This window comes from Bactrocera neohumeralis, unplaced genomic scaffold, assembly GCF_024586455.1.
Source record: "Bactrocera neohumeralis isolate Rockhampton unplaced genomic scaffold, APGP_CSIRO_Bneo_wtdbg2-racon-allhic-juicebox.fasta_v2 cluster09, whole genome shotgun sequence".
Classification (NCBI taxonomy): domain Eukaryota; kingdom Metazoa; phylum Arthropoda; class Insecta; order Diptera; family Tephritidae; genus Bactrocera; species Bactrocera neohumeralis.
The window spans coordinates 12,704,946-12,729,130 of record NW_026089622.1 but is presented as its reverse complement, the minus strand read 5'-3'; the positions used below and the strand labels follow the sequence as shown (position 1 = coordinate 12,729,130).

Here is a 24,185-nt window from a genome sequence, read left to right as displayed (position 1 = left end):
ATACAGTTCAAAATTGGAAGAAATCGGATAATAACCTCGCCCACCTCCCATACAAAGGTTATGTTGAAAATCACTAAAAGTGCGTTAACCGGCTAACAAAAAACGTCAGAAACACTAAACTTTACGGAAGAGGTGGCAGAAGGAAGTTGCACCCAGGCTTTTTTTTTAAATTGAAAATGGGCGTGGCGCCGCCCACTTATGGACCAAGAACCATATCTCAGGAACTACTACACCGATTTCAATGAAATTCGGTATATAATATTTCCTTAACACCCTGATGACATGTACGTAATATGGGTGAAATCAGTTCACAACCACGCCTTCTTCCAATATAACGCTATTTTGAATTCCATCTGATGCCTTCTCTGTATAACATATACATTAGGAAATGAAAATACAATTCAATACTCAAAGTACACAAATAGATCTAATCTAATTAATTTTACAGCAAAATAAAAAAATATGTAAATTATTATCACTTTATCATGCGAGAGTATAAAATGTTCGGCGACACCCGAACTTAGCTCTTCCTTACTTGTTTTTTATTGAAATTTGCCAAAAAAGGGGCAGGTAAGTGCCAAATAAATTCTAATGAACCAATTTTTTACTTATCTAATTTTGTGATTAGCATCCAATCAATTAAAAGTCCAGTTCCAGTCTCCCGGTAAGTCTCAAATAGAAACAAGTTTGCTATCGCTTTAAAAAACCACAAAATTCTTGCAGATATCCTATACCACTAAGAAACACGTCTACTTTCACTGACTATCAACACAAAAGTGTTCGCAGTGTGTAAGCGAAAGTATGTAAAACGAATGTGTTCTCTATCCTTTTGCCCATCCTTTTTGTTGGTTGATGTAGAAGTGTGGTGAGTTGTGTGATGCGTTAGTATGGTGTCATCAGATATAGGGCATTGAGCAGTGTTTTATTAGTGTGTGCCAGTTTTTCCGGGTAGAGTGGGTGGATGATTAACTCAATTAAACAGTACATATCTCCTAAGCCACTGAAGGTAGAACAAGGAAATTTCTTCATCTTCTTGGCGTAGACACCGCTTATGCGATTATAGCCGAGTTAACAACAGCGCGCCAGTCGTTTCTTCTTTTCGCGACGTGGCGCCAATTGGATATTCCAAGCGAAGCCAGGTCCTCCTCCACTTGGTCCTTCCAACGGAGTGGAGGTCTTCCTCTTCCTCAGCTTCCCCGGCGGGTACTGCGTCGAATACTTTCAGAGCTGGAGTGTTTTCGTTCATCCGGACAACACGTCCAAGCCAGCGTAGCCGCTGTCTTTAAATTCGCTGAACTATGTCGATGTCGTCGTCCAAGACTCTGCACCATATAGCAGGACGGGAATTATGAGCGCCTTATAGAGTTTGGTTTTTGTTTGTCGAGAGAGGACTTTGCTTCTCAAATGCCTACTCAGTCCGAAGTAACACCTGGCAAGAGGTTTTTTGCGTTGGATTTCTAGGCTGACATTATTGGTGGTGTTTACGCTGGTTCCAAGATAGACGAAATTAGCTACAACTTCAGAGCGCGGCGACTGTTTGTTTGTTGACAGGAGATATTTCGTCTAGCCCTCGTTCACTGCCAGACCCATTTGCTTTGCTTTCTTGTCCAGCCTGGAGAGAGCAGAACTAACGGCGCGGGTGTTGAGGCCGATGATATTAATATCATCGGCATACGCCAGCAGCTGTACACTCTTATGGAAGATGGTACCTTTTCTATTTAGTTCTGCAGTTCGAATTATTTTCTCCAGAAGCAGATTGAAGAAGTCGCACGATAGAGAGTCGCCTTGTCTGAAACCTCGTTTGGTATCGAACGACTCGGAGAGGTTCTTCCCGATCCTGACGGAACTTTTGGTGTTACTCAACGTCAGTTTACACAGCCGTATGAGTTTTGCGGGAATACTAAATTCAGACATCGCGGCATAAAGGCAGCTCCTTTGAAATCGACGAAGAGGTGGTGTGTCTCGATTCTCCTTTCACGGGTCTTTTCCAAGATTTGGCGCATGGTGAATATCTCGTCGGTTGTTGATTTGCCAGGTCTAAAGCAGAGATGGGCAAATGAAATGTTTGGATGTATTGGTAACCGCGAGCGTAAAGTGGCTACCATGGGACAAAGAACATTTGCAGTCAGTTGATTAACAAACAACAGCGAAGCAGTATCGTGCGCCGCTTGATTGTTTTATGATACTATTTATGCCCGCACCTATGTATATGTGTTTGTTCAAAATGAATGACAAATATTGCTTTATGATTTCCGATGCCTTGGTAATATGCAATGTCTTTTGTGTAATGTGTGTGTAAAGGGGAGCCGGGCATATAATTTTAGGAGGCACTATAATACCTTCCATAAATACTTTGAGAAATATGAGGGTATTGAGAGAGATAATTCTCCACAATTTCAACTTTATCTGAAAATTTCCGCTAACTAGTTTGCTAGTAAAAGTAGTCAACTCGTAATTCACCCCACCAAAGGTATCTGAAATTATAACATTTTATCTATGTTATACATTTCAAATGGGGCAAAAATATACTAGGGCAGAAAAAACCATCAACATACCGACTACCTATGTTACATCGTTGCTGTCTGCAGCGCAACTGGCAGGAAAATCAATTCATTATCCCACAGTGCAAAACTGGTTTTTTCGCTCTCAATAGCGACTGAAATAAGAGCGTAAGAATACGTGTGCTGGGAGTAACTGCTCATATGAGTCAAAACGCCCATGTATGGTCTAAAGACACACTGATAAGGTTAAAAAAGTATCCAAAGATATAGTCTTAGTAGACCCAAATTCCGATTTTGCCGTCCTGTCGCAAGACGGTAGATCAATCATCAACCCCTTACCTATGCCTTAAGTCATAAGAGCACCAACAGTAAAATTAAGCGATGGAAAGCCATTTCAAGAGCATAATTAGAACTAACTTAAAAACCTGGTAAAACAAATGTAGTTGCAAACGCCCTTTCAAGAATACCGATACAAATAAATTCACTCACACCTACGATTAACATCGATGATATTTGTATCATTGGCCTCAATACCCGCGCCGTTAGTTCTGCTCTCTCCAGACTGGACAAGAAAGCAAAGCAAATGGGTCTGGCAGTGAACAAGGGCAAGACGAAATATCTCTTGTCATCAAGCAAACAGTCGTCGCACTCGCGGCTTCGCTCTCAAGTCACGTTTGATAGTCATCACTTTGAAGTCGTAGATAAATTCGTCTATCTTGTAACCAGTATAAACACCACCAACAATGTCAGCCACGAAATCCTACGCAGAATAACTCTTGCCAACAGGTGCTACTTCAACCTGAGTAAGTAATTAAAAAGTAAAGTCCTCCCTCGACGAACAAAAACCAGACTCTATAAGTCACTCATTATTCCCGTTCTGCTATATGGTGCAGAGGCATGGACGACAACATCTGATGAGTCGACGTTGCGAGTTTTCTAGAGAAGACTTCTGCGGAAGATTTATGGTTCTTTGCGGCCCGAATAACGCATTTTATGCAACGATGAGCTGTATGAGATATACCACGACATTGACATACTTCAGCGTATCAAGAGATAGCGGCTGCGCTGGCTAGAGAAAGACCTCCCCACCGTTGGAAAGACCAGGTGGCAAAGGACCTGGCTTCGCTTGGAATCTTCAATTCGCTGGCTCCAAATCGGTTTTAGACATATGTATAGTATTTTAGGCAAAGTTGTTCACAATGATCGGTAGTAGGAAAAAAAATCACCTCGTTCTAGTATACATATCTAGGTATATAAGTAATGTTTATTTTTTTAATTGTACAAATTCTTATCAAAAATTAGCATTAATGGCTCTCTAAAATTTGTATTTTTTTCCAGAATGCTACCCTAGAGTGGATGTGTTGTGCACCTTGTATTTGGTTGCGAACTTCGACAACCGTTCATAAAATTGCTATAACGACGGCTACAATTTTGGTAACGGCCTTGTTGGTTGCATCACCAATACTATTTTTAATAAGTACAGCTCCTTCGCGCCTACCAAAAGAATGTTTTTCCAGCACTGATGAATGTGTTTCAACATCTCCTCCCCCTATAGAATGCACAGAAATAATATGTCAAGCAGTTGCCGACAGTATTCAAGGAAACATCAATTGGAATTTGGATCCGTGCACAGAGTTTAAAAATTTTAGCTGCTCAGGAAGTATTCGTACTACAAAGACTGTGCGGAGCATTCAAGGAACTGTTGACACTCAGATGCAATGTATGTAAATGCTTCAGTTAATTATACATATGTAAATTATATTTTCGTGGTTTCACTCGGATTTTATTATTTAATTAACATTTATAATTATGTAGTATATTAAATTTTATGAGGAAACACTCCTCTTGCTGATTGCCACTTTTATAATGATCGATCCAATAACTTTCGTTTCCTCGTTACCTTCTAACACTGTCTTGATCCAACAACTATGTAGCGCCAGTATTTTTTCAAATTATTAGTACTGGAATGAGAGGAATGTGAAGGTCGTAATCACTATTTACTTTGTGGTTTGTGCAAAATTGCTTACGTTATCACAGTAGTAAGAAAATGGAGAACAAAATACATCAGCCAAAAGCCATTTCCAACACAACCCAGCATACGAAAATGGGTAGCAAAATCAAGCAAAAGATGATACCTTAAATACCCCCGTTGTTAAAATCGAACGTCCTCGGATCGAAGTAAAGTCTATCTACACTAAGTTGTTTTCGATGTTGGTATGTTCCAGTAGATTGACGAATCTTTACGCAGTCGCTAACATTCAATTTGCGGAAGAAATTATTTATCTTAAAGTAATTTCAATATATCTTATGGAGCAAGATTGCTTACGTGGGTATTTAAATTTAAATAATGACTCTTCTTCTTAGAACGTAAAGTTATTAAATTATCAATGTTTAAAGCGAAAGACAAAAAATATGATTTTTCAAAACATGAAAAAAGTGGTCGGTTTTGTTTACTTTTTTACGTTCGATTTGTCAATTTGTTTCTATTGTCTTCTTTTCAGTAATTAATATATTTTATCGAAAATTGCTCTTGTTTATCCTTTTGCCATCTATTAAAACTGTGATATCAATATATTTCTCTATAATTTTCTGTACAAAAGCTTTATTCAATTTGTTGCCAAGTCTTTTGTTGCGCCTTAAGAACACGTACTCGCCGGGATAATATGTTTTCCTCCTTTTATTTTGATTACACCTTTTTGAAGTGTCTTCCTGAGCCATGACTAAAAATTCCCTAAGACTTTCTAAACATTCTTCGGAGTTCTCGTGAAATGCATCAATTGGCTTAGCATTAATCACGGAATGTATACTACAATTGTACTTATGCGTTGCTAATAATACTAATTCGATAATATCATCAATTTGCTGCTGCTTAATATACATGAATAATTTTATGTAGTGTGGAATGAAATCTTTCCACCTTATCATTGCTTGTACTGTGGAGAGTTGGTATAAAAAATTGTGATTCATTGTGCTATGTTGCAATTGTATCCAGTTGGTCATCCTTATTGATTAAATCTATGACGAAGAGCTCAATATGAATAAACTTAACTTCAGGAAGAGCTGATAATATAGAGTTTTGAATTTCAATTTGTTTGGGTTTTTTTCTGTCATCTCAAATATTAGTGGTTGATGGTCAGTAAAAATTTTGATATCCGTATTCCGTAGAAATAATGGCGAGGTGTTTCCAACGCCCACACTATAGTAAGTAATTCACGTTCATTTACAGTGTAGTTTTCTTCACTCTTCGAAAGTTTTCGCGGAATCATTGTTATTGGACGACCTTTTTGTGACAAAGCCGTACCCAGTGCCTTCGTCGAAGCATCGGTTGAAAGCTTAAATGGTTGATTATAGTCGGGATATTGAAGTAAAATGTCATCAGAAGCTAAAACATGCTTCTTTTTTTCGAATTCACGTATTGCTTCGTCGTCAAGATTGATTTCGATCTCATTCAAATTTATTGTACCAAACTGCCCGTTTTTACCGCGAAGGTATAGAGTTAAAGGTTTTACGATAGAGCCATAATCCTTGACAAATCGTCACTAATATCCGGACAAACCGAGAAATGAACGCAAAGCTCGCAGCGTTCTTGGAGTTTCATAATTAACGATATCGTGGACCTTATCTGTGCAAGTTCTAATGCCTTTTTCAGATACAAGGAAACGTAAAAACTGTTCTTCCGGTTTAGAAAATTTTGACTTTTCACATCATCGAAATGTCGTATTTCCCGTTATTAGTACTGAAAGCGGTTTTTTGCCTGTCCTGTTTGCACGTTATAATTTGATGGAATCCGGATGGATCGTTTACAATCTAAAGTTGTAAACCATTTTGAATTTCCTAGGTTAGCCAATATTACAGACGTGTCCGGGATTGCGTATTGATCGGGAATGGTTTTTTCAGGCTTTCTATTTTCATCAACGTCTTTTTTAAAAACGACGTGCACAGGGAAATTGTAAGGTGAACAAGATTCTTGGATGATACCATCTATAAGAAGCGATTTGATTTCACTGTTAATGAATGGAGCTACTGATATCGGGTATGGATAGCTTTTGGTGTAAATTAGATCTCCTGTAGTTGTACGGATATGGACCTGAACCTGACCTGGATCAGCAAAAGCATTAAAATTGTTATTTATAATCTTACGGAATTGTGGCTGACATTTTACTGTAACTGAGTCTTCTTCTATGGAAATTAGATTTACAGTGTCACATTAAAGAAAATGCAATTTAACTTTACCATTTTGATAAAATAAATACTCTTTAACAGTGTCAATTTTCGCATCGATTTGTTTTAAAAAATCGTACCCGATAATATCGTCAGACGTGCTTAAGCTTGATAGCAAGTAAAACGTTGAAGTATTTTCTAAAATGTCATTTTTTATTAATGACATTTTCACCATTTATCGATTTTAGTTTAAAGCTATTTTCAAATGCCTTAATTCCTTTAATAAATGGTAATGGCTTAATATAATTTTTTGATATACCTGTGCCAATAAGAATGCAAAGACGGTTTTTGCTCTGTTTTGTTATAAATGGCAGGAGCGATTTTAGTTTAAATTCGGCCCACTGCCACGCCCACAAAATGGCGCAAACCGAAAACTTATAAAGTGTCATAACTAAGCCATAAATAAAGATATTAAAGCGAAATTTGGCACAAAGGATGGCATTAGCGAGAAGCACATTTGGACGCAATTTTTTTGGAAAAGTGGGCGTGGCCCCGCCCCCTACTAAGTTTTTTGTACATATCTTGGAAACTACTATAGCTACGCCAACCAAATTTTACAGAGTCGTTTCCTTTAGGCATTTCCATTTACAGTTCAAAAATGGAAGAAATCGGATAATAACCTCGCCCACCTCCCATACAAAGGTTATGTTGAAAATCACTAAAAGTGCGTTAATCGACTAAAAAAAGCGCCAGAAACACTAAACTTTACGGAAGAGGTGGCAGAAGGAAGTTGCACCCAGGCTTTTTTTTTAAATTGAAAATGGGCGTGGCGCCGCCCACTTATGGACCAAAAACCATATCTCAGGAACTACTACACCGATTTCAATGAAATTCGGTATATAATATTTTCTTAATACCCTGATGACATGTACGAAATATGGGTGAAATCGGTTCACAACCACGCCTTCTTCCAATATAATGCTATTTTGAATTCCATCTGATGCCTTCTCTGTATAATATATACATTAGGAAATGAAAATATGATTCAATACTCAAAGTACACAAATAGATCTAATCTAATTAATTTTACAGCAAAATAAAAAAATATGTAAATTATTATCACTTTATCATGCGAAAGTATAAAATGTTCGGTGACACCCGAACTTAGCCCTTCCTTACTTGTTTTGTTTACAATTGTCATTAATGCTTTGGTGTTCATAACACAGTACAACAGCTAATCTGGGGGATGAGAAATTCCAAGTCAGGGTGATGGTACTAGGTCAGTATAGTAAAACCCTCAAAGGGTTGGGCGTTCGTGTGTGTCAGTTTTCCTTTATGACCTTTTAAATTTTTTCTTATGTTATAGTGAATGAAAATTGGGTGCCAAATATAGTGTGTAAAAGCTGCTACAACCGTCTAATGGATTGGAAAAATAGAAAATAGTGGTTCGAGAGTTATGTTAAACTACGTTTTTGCCAAAATGTTACAACCAAGCGAAAAAACATCAAGATAAGGAAAAAATTCAAAAGGTCGTAAAAAAACTGACACATACGAACGCCAAACCCTTTGAGAGTTTAACTATACTGACCTAGTACCATCACCCTGACTTGGAATTTCTCACCCCCCAGACAATAATCCCAAAAATGTTCCACAGTGTAATTATACGAAGATAACGTTTTATCTGGCATAAAATTAACTTTCTGTATCTTATGAAACTACAAACGATTCGATTACTATCTAATATTACCACGAATTTCACTAGCGAGAAAGATTTGGATTCTGTGATTCTAAGTTACATTTGGGAGTAAACGCCTTTTGCGGTAAAGAGGAACTTCGCGAATTATCACGATGACTGTAAAAGCTTGAACATTTACCAACTTTCATCGGGATAGGTTTGTTTAAATTCTGGCGTCTCGTCTCTGTCGACTGACATTGGTGTAAAACTGGTATTGATCGATAAAGCTTAGTAGAGTTATCTAATAGAGTGGGTTGATTCCGGACTTTTTCCGATTCGGGATTTCTAATAGTGCGAAAAAGTTGCCTACCTACTTCCTCATTCCAATGCAACTTTTTGTTTTGAAATCGGATTGCATCTTCAACCCCAACTCCGGCCTTGAAATTTCGGAAATTCGCCTAAAATCGTGAATGAATCTCATGGCAAAATGTATAAAATAAAAGTTCTTTGTCACGTAATTTGCTACCGAAATGGTATATGTGATCATGGCCGTAGGACGAACCGTTCTCGAGATACGAGCGAAAAGGCGGCGCGCCATAGCGCAAGGTGAAAATCGGCTTGCGGCCAAACTTCTTGACGTTGATTTCGCCGAGTGCTATCACTCACATTCATTCACCCACGCCAAAGGACACGTTCGGATAGGTCTCCACACAAATATTTTTTCATCATGTTCCTTCACTCTTGTCGGTGATTTCGCCGAGTTCTATCACTTACATTCATTTCCCTGCTCCATACGACACGTTCGGACTGGTCTCCACCAGGCCCGTAGCCAGCTTTTCATTTCGGGGGGGGCTGAAGTAAAAACATATGTATATAAACTTTAAATTTTCTGTTTATTAAAAAAAACAATATAAATTCATATACATATTACTTAAATTATTTGGTAGTTGTAACTTAAATAAGTAATATTTTTCTTTTCTTCTTGTTTGCCATATCATTAATTACTTCATCTGGATTATTTTAATATCCCAGTGCACATGTAATAACAGCCGCTCATTGCTCATCACACTGCGTGGTAAAGTTTTTATTCTTTTTAAGGTTGAAAAAGTTCTTTCAACGGAAGCGGTCGTCACTGGAAGAGTTGCTAAAATTGTAAGCAGGTAGTGAATATTTTTAAAATACGTTGCATCGCAATGTTGCAGTAATTTCAACACTTCTATGGTTGGATCTATTGTTGATAAGCTGGCACACCACAATCGATACTCTGATTTTAATGCTGTCATTGATATTTGCTCCTCAAAGTAAATAGTTAAATTTTTTAGTTCTTCGGCATTATCAATTGCATCAAAACCTGGGAGTAGAATTTGAAATGACGAGAGTATATCCTCATTTACTAATAAACGTTCTGTCATGTTTTGAATCAGAGCATCAACGCATGGAATAAATATTGTAACTCTGAAGTGGCTTTCAGGGGTTGTGCAATGTGGATTAGCACGAGTAGTTTGACGCGAAGTCACTCTAGGCACTACAAGATCTGTGTCAAAAAGATCTTTAGACATTTGTGATGCTGTTTGAAAAATATCGTTGAAAAAACCATCCGCTGTTTCTCTTATCTGGTGCAGAGTTCTTATTAATTCTTTGGCTCGGTTCATTGCTGATACAAAATCCATAGATCTTTCTTGGAGTTGCACAGACAGTGGCAGCGTTAAGCTGAACAATTGCTCACAGACGAATAGACTAATCAAAAAATCGCTTTTCTCTACCGCTGCTAAGAAGGCTGACGCTTTAGACGAAATGGACCATGTCTTACTCGAAATTATTTCCAAACTTAGTACAATGAATTTGAAAAGCTCCACAAAGCTTATAATACTTTCATGCCTTTCTATAAACCTTGTTTCACAAAGGCGAATAAGTCGTCTTTTTTTGCTTTCTGGTGCGTGCTTCTGTATAACGTCCTGGAAAGTTGTGTTTGCATTTGAATGGTTTCTAAATAAATTTGCTATTGCATTGACAATACCAAGGCAGTTCCGTATTGAAGGTAATGACATAGTATTAGAAAGCGCAAGGTTCAATCGGTGACTAGCGCAATGAACATATCGTGCTTTTGGATACAGTTGTCTTATCCTGGTTTGCACTCCACTTAAATGCCCTGACATGTTTGCTGCTCCGTCATATCCCTGTCCAACCAACTTCGCCATATCAAGATGGAGATCTGTACAACGCTTAAGTATGACTTTTGATAAGTTTTCAGAAGACTGATCGGTAATTGGAATAAAGCCCACAAAATCTTCACGAAGTGCTGGATATTTGGATGAGAAGTCTACATACCGTAGACATAACGAAAGTTGCTCTTTACCTGCAACATCCATTGTTTCATCACCAAGAATGCTAAAACACTTTGCGCTATTCACTTTATTAATTATTTTGTTTGTCACAATATTAGCGCCAGTCTCGAGAATCTCATTTTGAATATCTGGACTTAAATATTTGGCATTCTTAGCACTATTCGCGATTTGAGCTCTCAAATTTTCATCGCCAGCATCCAATCTGAAGCGTAATAGGGCTCTAAATTTTCCATCCTTCTGTTCAGGCCGAGTTAATGACAGCGCGCCGCTATCATGGTTGCCTCTTAAAGGAAGTTCTTGCTCTGCGCAAAAAAGGATTGTTTCAATAATAGGTTTGAGAGCATTTCTATTTTCTTCTACTTCCTTTGCGCGCTGCATATCCAATCGAGACCTTATCTCTTGTTTGCTAGATAGCACATTTAAGAATGAAGTGGCCTTTTGAACACATTCTAAATGGTATATGTTTTGCTTGTGTTTATTAAAATTCTCTTTTGCATTCTTCCATTTTCGATAGCCAGTTACAAAATGTCCAGGATTTTGATGCCCACCTTTTCCCATACCTTCGTGAAAAAATAACCAACAAGGCTTACAAAAAACGCTGTCTCCACTTTTAGAGTAGGCAAGCCAAGCGAAATCTCCATCTGTAATCCACTTCTTTTGAAAACATTTTTTTTGCGATTTTGTTTCTGTAGCTGGAAATTCAAATGGTTCTTTTGGAAGCAATGTCGATGTGAGAATATTTTCTTTTGTTGTGTCGTCTAAAGACTTGTTATTTGCCTTAGCAATGTCAAACTGATCCGCTTGCCAAATATCAAGACTCTCTTCAGATTGGAATGCATCAACCATGTTTTTTTCAGGAGTTTGATTTAAACTGTCATGCTGATCTAGATATGTATTAACAAAAAAATTTGAAAATCTTTAATTTATTATTTTGTTTGCATTCTTTTTTACCTTTCTCAGTGACATCAACTAAAGAACTTGAACTACACACATTTTTAGTGCTTGAATTTTCCAAAACAACATCTAGAAATATTTAAACAAATAGACAAAAAACAACATAGAAGAAAAACATAAAACCATAATCACAACAAACACATGTATGAACTTAAACAGCGTAATTTGATTTACTACAAAAACTAGTTAAATTTGTCAACACTTTTCTTAAGAATTTATGCACATACATTTATTATTATTTCTTATTGTTGTTATTGTTATTTGTTATTTACATACATAAATAACATACTGGTAGTTTGTTTAAATTCAGTGACTTGGATTATGTTAGATTAACATAATCAATAATTTCTCCTGAAATCAACCATAATCACTCTTAATATGCATTGCCAAATTTAACTGGGTTTTTAGGAAGTAGATTTGGAGTTAAAGTTTAGCACTGACCACTTTGCTTTGGTTTTTTAAAAAAAGATGAAATAGTTTTTTGATTTTTTGATCGCTTCATCTTTTTGGTTTAGTTTTTATTTATTTTTTAATCTTATTTTTCGACACTTCTTTACACTTGCATAAAACTTTCAATAATGAACCAGCCAAACAAGTGAGATACCTACACATAACATGTATATGCTCAAAATAACGGTATTTTGTAGTATGACGCCGAATTGCATAGTATGACACTCCAGATTTTGTTGTTGCTTTTTTGTATACATATATATGCCAATGATCTAAAACAGTCGTGTGCAAGCCTCAATACTACTACACGTTTTCGCTGCCAAGTACGCTGAACAAATTTGTATGTTTGTTGTAGAACAACAGCAACAAGCGCCGATTCTTTGTCTAGACCTAGCGTACGTGTTCAGTCGCTTTCGTGTTTGTGTAATATTTTTCGCAGTAGCAGAATTATCGCTCAAACACTAGTGTTTGGTATTTTATTGCGTCTTTCGCAATTGAGCATCACTGATCTAAAATACTCACTACATAAATTGAATGTAAATGTTTTATTTGGCGCGTGCCATATGTTTTGTATTTCGCATAGATCTTAACGCTGACGAAACGGCGACAGTCAGTCACCGTCTAGTGTAGTTGCGTACGACTGTTATAGGTTTGAGCTGAGTTGTGTATAAGAGTTTCAAAAGATTCAGTCAGTGATAAATCTTTTTTATTTGCGATTTATTTAAAAAATTTCCTTTTTTCGGGGGGGGCTTCAGCCCTCTAGCCCCCCCCCTGGCTACGTGCCTGGTCTCCACATAAATATTTTTTCATCGAGTTCCTTAACTCTTGTCTTTGATTTCGCCGAGTGCTATCACTTATATTCTCTCAACAGAACACAGAACTCAAAGTGTCTGTATCTAAATTTAAATTTAGACAGAAATGTCCTGTGTTTGGCATATATCCGTATCCGTCTGAGTCCCAGTTACCTACTTACCAGGATGTTCTTTTGTGTTATCAGTTTGAAAGATTTCGTATAGGGCGACCCCGAGGCGACAACTATGAACCTAGGAGTAAAGAGGTTACAGAAATAGTTGAAAAAAAGGTTGAAAATACATTCAAAAAGTCATCTGTTCCGATAGTTTCACACACCAGAGTTGTACAAATGCTCACCATATACCATAAGAAATTTCTGACTCTTAAACAAATATTTTTAAGGAACCCAATAGGTTTGAGCTCTAAAAGAGACGACTTTGTCTCTTCTGACGGAAAATTATTTGACATCGCGGCTTGTAAATGCATTTATTTTTCTTCTTGCACTTGTCCAAAGGAAAGGAAAGTTCCTATCAATGAACAACCATTTCTCTTGGACCAGAGAACCAGAAGAATTGGTGGCATTGGAAGTGTTGATCTACCTGAAACAAAAAAGATTACAAAGAAAAATGAAGGTAAAGAAAAGCTTTCAAAACGTCATTCAACATCAACACTTACCAGAAAAGTATCAGCTAGAACACGTGACCATTCAGATCAGCCAGACTCTCATACAGACGACAACAATGTAGGTGCGTCGCACATGGATTCTTCCAAAAACGATGCTGATGATGAATTTTCTCTTCCATCTCCTAAAACCAAACAATACACACTAGTATTAGAACACACTGCTTTAGCTGCCCAAAGATTTACAGTAAGTGATAGAGCAGCGGCCTTGATTGTTTTATCTGCTTTTCTGGATGCAGAAAAAGCAGGTTTGATAACAGAGGATCAGGCTAGCTTTGTCACTGACAAATGCAAGATTATTCGGGCAAAAAAAAGTGTTGGAGTTAAGCTCCAAAACACCTTATTAAGTATTGACTCTGTATATGGGCTGTATTTTGACCGCCGCAAAGACAATACACTTACACAAGCCAGCGAAGGTGAAAAGTACTACCGCGACACTGTCAAAGAGGAACATATTTCTCTTATAGCGGAACCTGGTTGTCATTACTTTGGCCACGTCACCTCTCCTTCCGAGTCAGCTGAGGAGGAGACGCAAGCTATATGGCAACATTTACAAGACAATTCAGTTGATGTGGAACATCTAGAAGTTGTCGGTGCTAATGGCACCAACACGAACACAGGTTGGAAAGGTGGAATCATTCGGAAACTAGAAGAAAGAATAGGTATGCCATTACAGTGCGTTGTTTATCTTCTACATTTCCACGAACTTCCATTTCGTGTTCTTTCCGAACACATAGATGGTGTCTCAAAGAGTCCAAATACATTCTCCGGCGACATAGGTAAACTGCTCCCTGATTGTGAGAAGTTGCCTGTTGTCAAGTTTGAAAGTTTTCCATCCTGCCAATTACCTTCTGAGGTTATTAATCCGTCCCACCTTAGCACAGACCAAGCTTATCTCTATAAAATATCTGAAGCTGTTATTTCCGGTCAATGTTCCTCAGATTTAGCGTCGATGCATCCAGGTGACATGTGCAAATCTCGCTGGCTCACCTGTGCAAATAGAATTCTGAGATTATACATTTCTACTGACAAACCAACAAAGGAAATAAAGATTTTGGTCAAGTACATACTTACAGTTTACTCACCTTTGTGGTTCTCAATAAGATTCAACAGTTCAATCAAAGATGGCTCGCGCCATCTCTATGCTGCAATTCAAAGGTCGAGATACTTACCTGCTAAACTGCGCAAGGTTGTCGATTCATCCATTCAACAGAATGCTTTCTTTGCTCTTCCAGAAAACATTCTCCTTAGTATGATGACTGACGAACGGATAGAAGTCAGAAAGTTGGCCCTTGACCGTCTTCTGGCAGCCAGAGAAGCAGAGTCTGACACTCTAAATGGAAGGGTTAGATGTAATAAAGTGCCAAAGCTGAATTTCAAAGCTAATAATTATTACGATATGATTAACTGGAAGACTATTACCTTGACTGTTCCACCAGTTCTTTGTTCAGTTTCTAATGAAGAACTCATAAAAGGGCTGTCGTGAGACAGTGCAGAGGTATGCAAATTTATTGAATTCCCCTCTCACACCGTGGCAGTCGAGAGAACCGACAAACTGGTGACAGAGGGATCTTCTAAAGTTATTGGCCCCCAATCTCGGGATCGTTTTATACGCTCTTCACTGAAATCTAGGCAACAAGTGCCAAAGTTTGGTACAAAATCTGATTTTATCAATAAATTTGACTCAGATTCAGACTAAAACAAGCCTGACATATGGTTGGTTGGTTGGGTTGGGCTTGGGAGGAACCCGAAGAGCAGCCACCTCCACGCGGTGGGTTCTGGGTGACCAATACAGGTTAGCTGAGAGCTGCAACAATTTTCACCTTGCGCTGTGGCGCGCCGCATTTTCGCTCGTATCTCGGGAACGGGTCGGGAACGTCCTACGGCCATGATCACAGATTCCATTTCGGTAGCAAATGACGTGACAAATAACTTTTGTGTTATACATTTTGCCATGAGATGCGTATTTCAGGCGCTAGGTAGACAATTTCACGATTTTAGGCGAATTTCCGAAATTTCAAGGCCGGAGTTGGGGTTGAAGATGCAATGCGATCTCAAAACAAAAAGTTGCATTGGAATCAGGAAGTACTAAGGCAACTTTTCCGCACTATTAGAAATCCCGGAATCGACCCATCCTATTACCTAATGCAAATGCTTCTGCGAATTGCGCAGCACTTCGCGGACCTGGGTAAGAAGCGGAATCACCTTTGAATTCAGGTATAGATTTATTTAAGTCTTAACATTCATAATCTTGCATTAATGGATTTAAAGCAACCGGAAGATATTGTTCAACGCTCGTTGGATTAACTTGTAAGCTGCTAAAATAAACTGACGCAAATTTAACTTAGTCAAAAGCGATTTCCAGCATAAGGGAGGGGTAAGGTTTGTTTCGTCGAAAAAAGACCTTTTTTCGTGAATTTTTTTTTTAAATTATTGCTGTAGGTTTATTTTACTTATTATATGAAAGTATAACATTTGAAGGATACTTGAAAAAAGTTTTATCGAAAAATAGCGACGAATAACGGACTTATCGTCGATCTCTGCAGGCACTTTAAAAAAAGTTATTGTGCGGTGACCAGCCTACAGCATCACTGGATCCTCTGAAACCAGAAAGTTAAAATGCTTTTTTTAGTTTATTAGTTTATCTTTCAATTGACGTCGATTTTTTTTTTTAATTTTTCAATTTTTAAATTTTTGGTACCATTTTCAAGCCAATATGACGGATTTGGACGAAAAAATCGTCCTATTTGTTATTGTAAAATTCTTAGAAATTAAAATTTTTGGAAAAACTCCACGTCATTCGAGAGCTATATATATGTAGAATATTTGTACAAAATTTCGAAACGATCTATGCAGTAGTTTTTTCTGTAGGCTGGTCACCGACTTTAAAAATGACATATTTGGGAAAATCGATTCAAAGTTTTGTGTGTACACTCAGCGCAGGTAGTTAGAGTTACCGTTATTCAACCTGCTGTAACTTCGTTAGTTTTTCTCCGAATGACCTAAAACTTTAACAGAATATTCTTGAAATGTTGATGGTTCAGAAAAAAATAAAAAAAAAATGGAAAAAAAGTTGTCAAACCTTACCCCCCCCTTCCCCATAATCCAGCATACGAAAATGGGTAGCAAAATAAATCATCCAAAAATGATCATGATATACAAGTCAGAATATAAATTTTCTGCTTTCGTAATTCGTTTGAATTTGGGAAATAACAAATATTACGAAATGTTTTTAGGCCTCATTCGGTCGAAAATTGTATACTTTTTAAATTGGCAAGGCCGCATATATTTGCTGGTAATAAAAATATATATTAACGAAAATGGCAAATGAACTCAGTATTTGTTATTCGACGAAAATATGATGCGATTACAAACATTTGCTTCGTAAGTATGTATTATTTATATTAAAATCAACTTAATCAATAGAAACACTTATATTCATGCTTTAGAAAACTATAGACCGATATTAAAATATTTATGTGAAAAAAATGCCAGCCAAAAGAGCAGTAATCCGTATCGAAGCAAAGTGGGGGACAGACAAAAATCTTAAACATTCAATTTCTATTTCACCGATAATGTACCTTATGATCACCAGAAATTCCATCAAAACTGTGCGTGAATTAATCAAAAATCAGCGGAAATCATCATTGAAATTCATGGAAATGGAATTGAACATCTCCAAAACATCGATTTATTGCATTTTGACCGAACATTTGGGCTTACGAAAGGTGTGTGCACGGTTTCTTCTGCACAAATTGACTGACGACCAAAAATTGCTCAGAATCCAACATTCAAAGGACGATTATTTGACCAAAAATCAAATTTTAACCATTGACCATGTCCCGTACCTCACTTACTCTTCCAGGCATGTATTCTGCAACATTTGTTATAAATTCTGTTGAGATTTTGCTCCATTCTTCAATCAAAGCCTTATTAAGGTCGTACATTCTTGAAAGGTCCCTCTGCCTGATTTTTCGGTCAAGGTGTTCCCACAAAGGCTCAATAGGATTAATGACTGGGGACTGTGGAGTTGTTTAGGATCGTTGTCCTGTTGAAAGATCCAGATTCCTGATAGTCCTAATATTTCATGGCTTTAAGCAAAGCTATTTTTTTAAATGTTGAAGTAATCCAATACTTTAATCGTGGACTCAATAAAAACCGAATTCCTAACACCAGGTGCTGCCATACAACCCCAGACCACAACCGATCCTCCACCGTGCTTTACTTATTTTTGGATCGCCAAATTTTATGAGGTTTTTTCGATTCAAACATTTCGAATTTGCTTTCGTCCGTATAAAAAATGTTTTCCCAGAAGTTTTCAGCCTGATTTGTATACTTGTTTGTAAATTCCAAGTTCATCTGTTGATTCGCCTTTGATGTATAGGACATTTGGCGTGATACTCGTCCATGCAAACCGCTTTTGTGCAATGTTCTCCTGATTGTAGTGGCACTTAATGGTTTACCAGATGTCACCGCTATATCTTTTGTTATTTGAACAGCGTTTGAAGCTGGATTTGTTTTTACTTCCCGTACTATTGATCGCGTTTCAGTGTCAGTAAGGCACTGTGGTCGGCCCGGCCGTGACAAATTTTCAACAGTCTGATGTTTACCATGTTTATCTATCATTTTTTTATTGTGTAATAGTGTCTTCCAACTGTTTCATGAGTATCTTTAGTTTAAGTTAATTATTTTTGGCTGTGTTTAGTTTTTGTTTGTTATTAATACCAAGTTATAATATCGGGTGATTTTTTAAGAGCTTGATAACTTTTAAAAAAAAAAAAACGCATAAAATTTGCAAAATCTCATCGGTTCTTTATTTGAAACGTTAGATTGGTTCATGACATTTACTTTTTGAAGATAATTTCATTTAAATGTTGACCGCGGCTGCGTCTTAGGTGGTCCATTCGGAAAGTCCAATTTTGGGCAACTTTTTCGAGCATTTCGGCCGGAATAGCCCGAATTTCTTCGGAAATGTTGTCTTCCAAAGCTGGAATAGTTGCTGGCTTATTTCTGTAGACTTTAGACTTGACGTAGCCCCACAAAAAATAGTCTAAAGGCGTTAAATCGCATGATCTTGGTGGCCAACTGCCCATGCATCCCGAAAAATGCACTGTTTGGTGTGGTTTGTACGCTGGTGGAATCATTGGACCGTATTTTTTCAAAGATGCTGTTGGACGCAACGTTACGGTGAATGGCGATCGCTATCGTTCGATGCTAACAAACTTTTTGTTGCCAAAAATGGAAGAACTGAACTTGGTTGACATGTGGTTTCAACAAGATGGCGCTACATGCCACACAGCTCGCGATTCTATGGCCATTTTGAGGGAAAACTTCGGAGAACAATTCATCTCAAGAAATGGACCCGTAAGTTGGCCACCAAGATCATGCGATTTAACGCCTTTAGACTATTTTTTGTGGGGCTACGTCAAGTCTAAAGTCTACAGAAATAAGCCAGCAACTATTCCAGCTTTGGAAGACAACATTTCCGAAGAAATTCGGGCTATTCCGGCCGAAATGCTCGAAAAAGTTGCCCAAAATTGGACTTTCCGAATGGACCACCTAAGACGCAGCCGCGGTCAACATTTAAATGAAATTATCTTCAAAAAGTAAATGTCATGAACCAATCTAACGTTTCAAATAAAGAACCGATGAGATTTTGCAAATTTTATGCGTTTTTTTTTAAAAAAAAAAAGTTATCAAGCTCTTAAAAAATCACCCGATATATGCCTTGAAATCTATAATAAAACATTTTATTATGATATTAAAAACTGCGTTGTAATAAACACTTTAATATTGATAGAGCTGCTGTTTGCTTATTTTCGACACTCACAGTATATGTATATGTATCTACATATATAAATATTAGTAAATTAATAGGGGTATTCTCTTGCTCTTGCAAAACACTTGCACGGTGCAAGAATTGCAACAACAAATACACGCAGAAAATTATTTGCAATGGCTGTAAAATATGTCAGACCAAAACCATGACATTGCACGCAAATATACGTTTTTTATCTGTTATTTTACATAAAACATATTACGTCGTTAAATTGTTGAGGAAGGTAAGTTTTAAATAGATTTTATTATTTCTATTTAAATTGTAAAGATTTGTTACAGTTTTTTTTTGTTAAAAATGTATGCAGAAGGTGCGCCAATTCACAATAGCCATGCTTAATAGTCATTCACAACAAATTGACCGAATTAGCCATTCATATATCACTAGATTCTGCAATGGGTATTGTATATTTCGGTATAGTATTTTTGCAATCTGCAATCTTGCAAGAGCAAGCGAATACCCCTAATGTAACTATTATTGCAAATTATACAAAATATAACAATATAAAGTATATACTTGTATAAGTTTTGTATCAAAAACAAAATAATGATAGTATAGAAAATATATATATAAATATAGACAAACAATTATTGTTAGAAGCAAGATTGAGTTTGTACTGTGTGCACATATATATATTTTGTTTTTGATACAAAATTAATGGATTAAATTATTTCTTTTTTTATCTGTTAAGGTATCTACATTGCATTTTAAAAATAAATATATGCAACGTTGTACATAATTGTTATAAAAAGTATAGGGCTAAAAAATTTTACAATACATTTTAACGTTGATGATATTATTATGTTATTTACGGTAGTTAGCACGAATTTAGTGTTTAGAAACGTTTAAAATTATTCCTAGAATATTTTGATTACTTCCCGTAACCTTTTGGGTGGTAAATATAGGTAATTTTTTGATTGGTTGCCATGTTGAGGTAACCAAACAAAATGTTAAAGTTTCAGTTGCTAACGTGAGTAACGCAAGTGAGGAAAGTTCTCTGATTGTCATTCACTTGGGAGTAGGAATGGGTAGCCAAAGAACATTCGTGTGAAGGCAAACTAAAGTGAGAAGACGAAACATCCCCTCCACAGGGTTGCGTGTTGGATTTAGGACCCGCCACGAAAAATCACTTCCAATGAAAAACAACAACAGCCTTCAGCATCCAATAACAGGGCATGCACCTGGAATGTCCGGTTCCTTAATTGGGAAGGTGCCGCTGCCCAGGTGGTTGATGTCCTCTGGCATTTACTACAGTGGCGATATAAGAAAGCGAAAATTCGGTGTAGGATTCGTGGTGGGAGATAGACTCCGTCGCCGAATACTGGCAATAAACCCGTTGGATGAACGTCTAGCCACAATCCGCATCAAAGCGAAGCTCTTCAGCATATCGCTGATTTGTGATCACAGATTCCTTCAATGATCGCTTGGAGCACACCTTTGAGAACTGCCCCCTCCACGATGTCAAAATCGTGCTTGGCGACTTTAACGCCAGGATGGGCAAGGTAAGTTTCTTTGGCACAACAGTTTGTAAATTCACGAGGAAACATCACCAAATAGGTTGAGAATGATCGACTTAGCCAGGGCACGAAATATGGTACCTGTCTCTCTCCGGATCGAAAAACCACCAACCAGATCGATCATGTTGTGATAGACAGAAGACATGTCTCCGGTGTTTTTGGAGTGCGTACACTCGAAGGTGCTAACATCGACTCGGACCCCTATCTTGTTGCAGCCAAGATTCGCACTCGCCTCTGTGCAGCCAAAAACCGCACGTCAACAAACACCAGGAAGGTTCGACGTTGAAAAGCTGCAATCACAACAGACAGCAGAACGATTTTTTAATCGACTTGTACTTCTGCTCTCTAAGACCAATCGTCAATTACTCGGTATAAGTGACCCATTAGTTCTCATAGAAGGCAAAAGAACAGATTGTACGATGAGACAGATTGGATAGATACCGAAAGTTGAAGAAGGAGCGAGACGCATTTGCTGACAGAAGTAGAGAGGGGCCGAAATGCGTGAGTATGAATAGCTTGACAAGCTTTCCGACAGTGGTAATGCTCGAAAATTCTAAAAAAAAACGGCGACTAACAGAAGGTTATATGACCGGAGCACAGACTTTTAGAACCCCCAGAGGGGATCTAGTAATCGGTGCCCATAGCATACTAAAATTATGGAGGGAACACTTCTCCAGCCTGCTGAATGGTAGTGAAAGTATAACGCCAGGAGGAGGCGACCCCGATTTCTCAATCGATGACGATGGAGCAGACGTTCCATTGCCCGACCATAAAGAAGTTCGAATAGCAAATACCCGTGTGAAGAACAACAAAGCGGGGGCCGATGGATTGCCCGCCAAGCTATTCAGACACGGCGGCGAAGAACTGATAAGCATGCATCAGCGTTTTTGTAAAATATTATCGGACGAAAGCATGCCCAAAGATTCGAATTTGAGCGCGCTCTTCCCAATCCACAAAAAGAGACACGTTTAAATCTGCGCCAATTAGCGTGAGATAAGTCTCATAATCATCGCATATAAGGTTCCATCGAGCGTATAGTGTGAAAAATTAAAGTCCATTCTTAACAAACTGATTGGACTTTATCAGTGTAGCTTTAGAAATCAACAACCTACTAGATATTTACCATGCGTCAAATCTTGGAAAAGACGCGTGAAAAGAGAATCGATACACAACACCTCTTCGTCGATTTTAAAGCTGCTTTTGACAGCACGAAAAGGAGCTGCCTTTGTGCCATGAACTCTGAATTTGGTATCCCCGCAAAACTAATACGGCTGTGTAAACTGGCCAAAAGCTCCGTCAGGTTGATGATCCGTGTGAATTTCTAAATTTTTTACTGCATAAAGAAAATGGCGCAATGCCTTTAATGCCCAAACTATGGTGAATAATTCTTTTTCGTTTGTTTCGTAATTTTGTTTGGTAGAGTTTATTGTCTTTGAAATAAATGTACTAGGTCTTCCTTCTTGAACTAAAACTGCACCTACAGCAACATTAGATGCATCAGTAGTTAAAATTAATTTTTTTTTCAAAGGTTGGTTGAACTAATACAACTTGTTCTTGTAACGCTCTTTTTAAGGTTTCCGGAGCAACTATTTCTTCTTGATCAAGATTAATAAGTACTGCGACATTTGTCCATTTTCTTCCTTTAAGTGTTTTGTTAGTGGTTTAGCTATTGTTGCATAATTTCCTATAGTATCCCGTTAATCCTAAAAATCCTCTATGTTGTCGTAACATCTTGGGATATGGAATTTTTTATTGTTTCTACTTTTTTGAGATCAGTTTTTATAACCTTATGGAATACAACGTATCCTAAAAATTCAAGGGTATTTCCATATGCGCTTCTTCGAGGGTTTGTACAATATGTTTCAAATGAAATATTTTTATGTTCTTTTAGAGTTTTGGAATATACTAATATGTCGTCAACATATACGTGACAAAATTTTCCTATACATTCATGTAACATATAACATCTTTTTGCACGGGCCAAAAACATGTCGAACGAGTGTTTTAGCTCGTTGGCCGATATGGCCGCTAGTATGCCGGTGCAATCCTTTAGAACGGCCTCTACGTCCGCATAACGCTTTCCTTTCATCGCCAAATGCATTTTTCCGAAAAGAAAGAAGTCGCACGGTGCCATATCAGTTGAATACGAGGAGTGGTTAATGGTTAAAATGTTATTTTTGGTCAAATAATCGTCCTTCGAATGTTGGATTCTGAGCAATTTTTGGTCGTCAGTCAATTTGTGCAGAAGAAACCGTGCACACACCTTTCGTAAGCTCAAATGTTCGGTCAAAATGCGATAAATCGATGTTTTGGAGATGTTCAATTCCATTTCCATGAATTTCAATGATGATTTCGGCTGATTTTTGATTAATTCACGTACCGTTTCGATGGAATTTCCGGTGATCACGGATTTTGATTGGCCCACATATTGATCGTCTTTATGTCCTCACGACCACTTTGAAAACATTTAAACCGTCGTGCACTCTGCTACGGGATAGGCAATCATCGCCATAAACTTGTTTCATCAATCGAAACGTTTCGGTAAAAGTTTTACCTATTTTAAAACAAAATTTTATCTTTACTCTTTGTTCGAAGCTCATTTTCGCACCAATAACACAAACATACTGACAATTAAAACGCAATAACTTCACTTCCAATCTATGAAATAACATGAAATTCTCACTGGAAAATCGATTAATATAGAAGATTCTAACGCACCAGTCGACATATAGATGGACCAGAGGACACTAGATTCAAAAAGTCTTGTTTACTTTGGAAAGCACCTTGTACATATCAGCAAGTTCGTTAGAAATTTCAACATTAATTTTAAACTATTATGAGCATTTGTTTCATATATTTTTCTATCCGTAGTATTTATTATATTATTTTTGCATCATAAACATTTTTCAATTATTTTGCTAGTATTACCTTTGACGGGTGCCTCAGGTTTTATTTGTCCCAAGGGGTTTAGTATAATTAAGTCGTTGAGAAAATTTATTTTCTCTGATTTATTATCCCCATTAACCAATTTTCTATTTGGAATATCAATTGTCGCTCCGATTTTATTTAGGAAATTAATTCCAATTAAAAGATCGCTCTTTAAATTGTCAGTTTCATAAAAACGTTCCTGTATATATGTTCCAACATATTGATATTATGAAAATGTTTTATTATGGTCGAACCATGAATGGTTCTAACCTTTTTTTTAATTACCTAAATGTTTGTATTACTATAAATTCCAGACCGTATATATGAGATGGTTGCTCGCGTATC

General features: G+C 37.3%; 1 protein-coding gene across 15 annotated transcripts in view; it reads left to right on the top strand.

Moving 5' to 3' along the window:
* LOC126764541 (endothelin-converting enzyme 2) overlaps positions 1-24,185 on the top strand; it is a 1,258,369-nt gene that overhangs the window by 117,602 nt on the left and 1,116,582 nt on the right. For all 15 annotated transcript variants that reach the window (XR_007668060.1, XR_007668059.1, XM_050482233.1 and 12 more), the window contains one exon: positions 3,840-4,221. Coding sequence is in view for 13 of the 15 variants with exons in the window: in XM_050482233.1 (XP_050338190.1) it covers positions 3,840-4,221 (382 nt within the window). In the remaining 2 variants the exon portion in view is untranslated. The remainder of the gene's footprint in view (positions 1-3,839; positions 4,222-24,185) is intronic.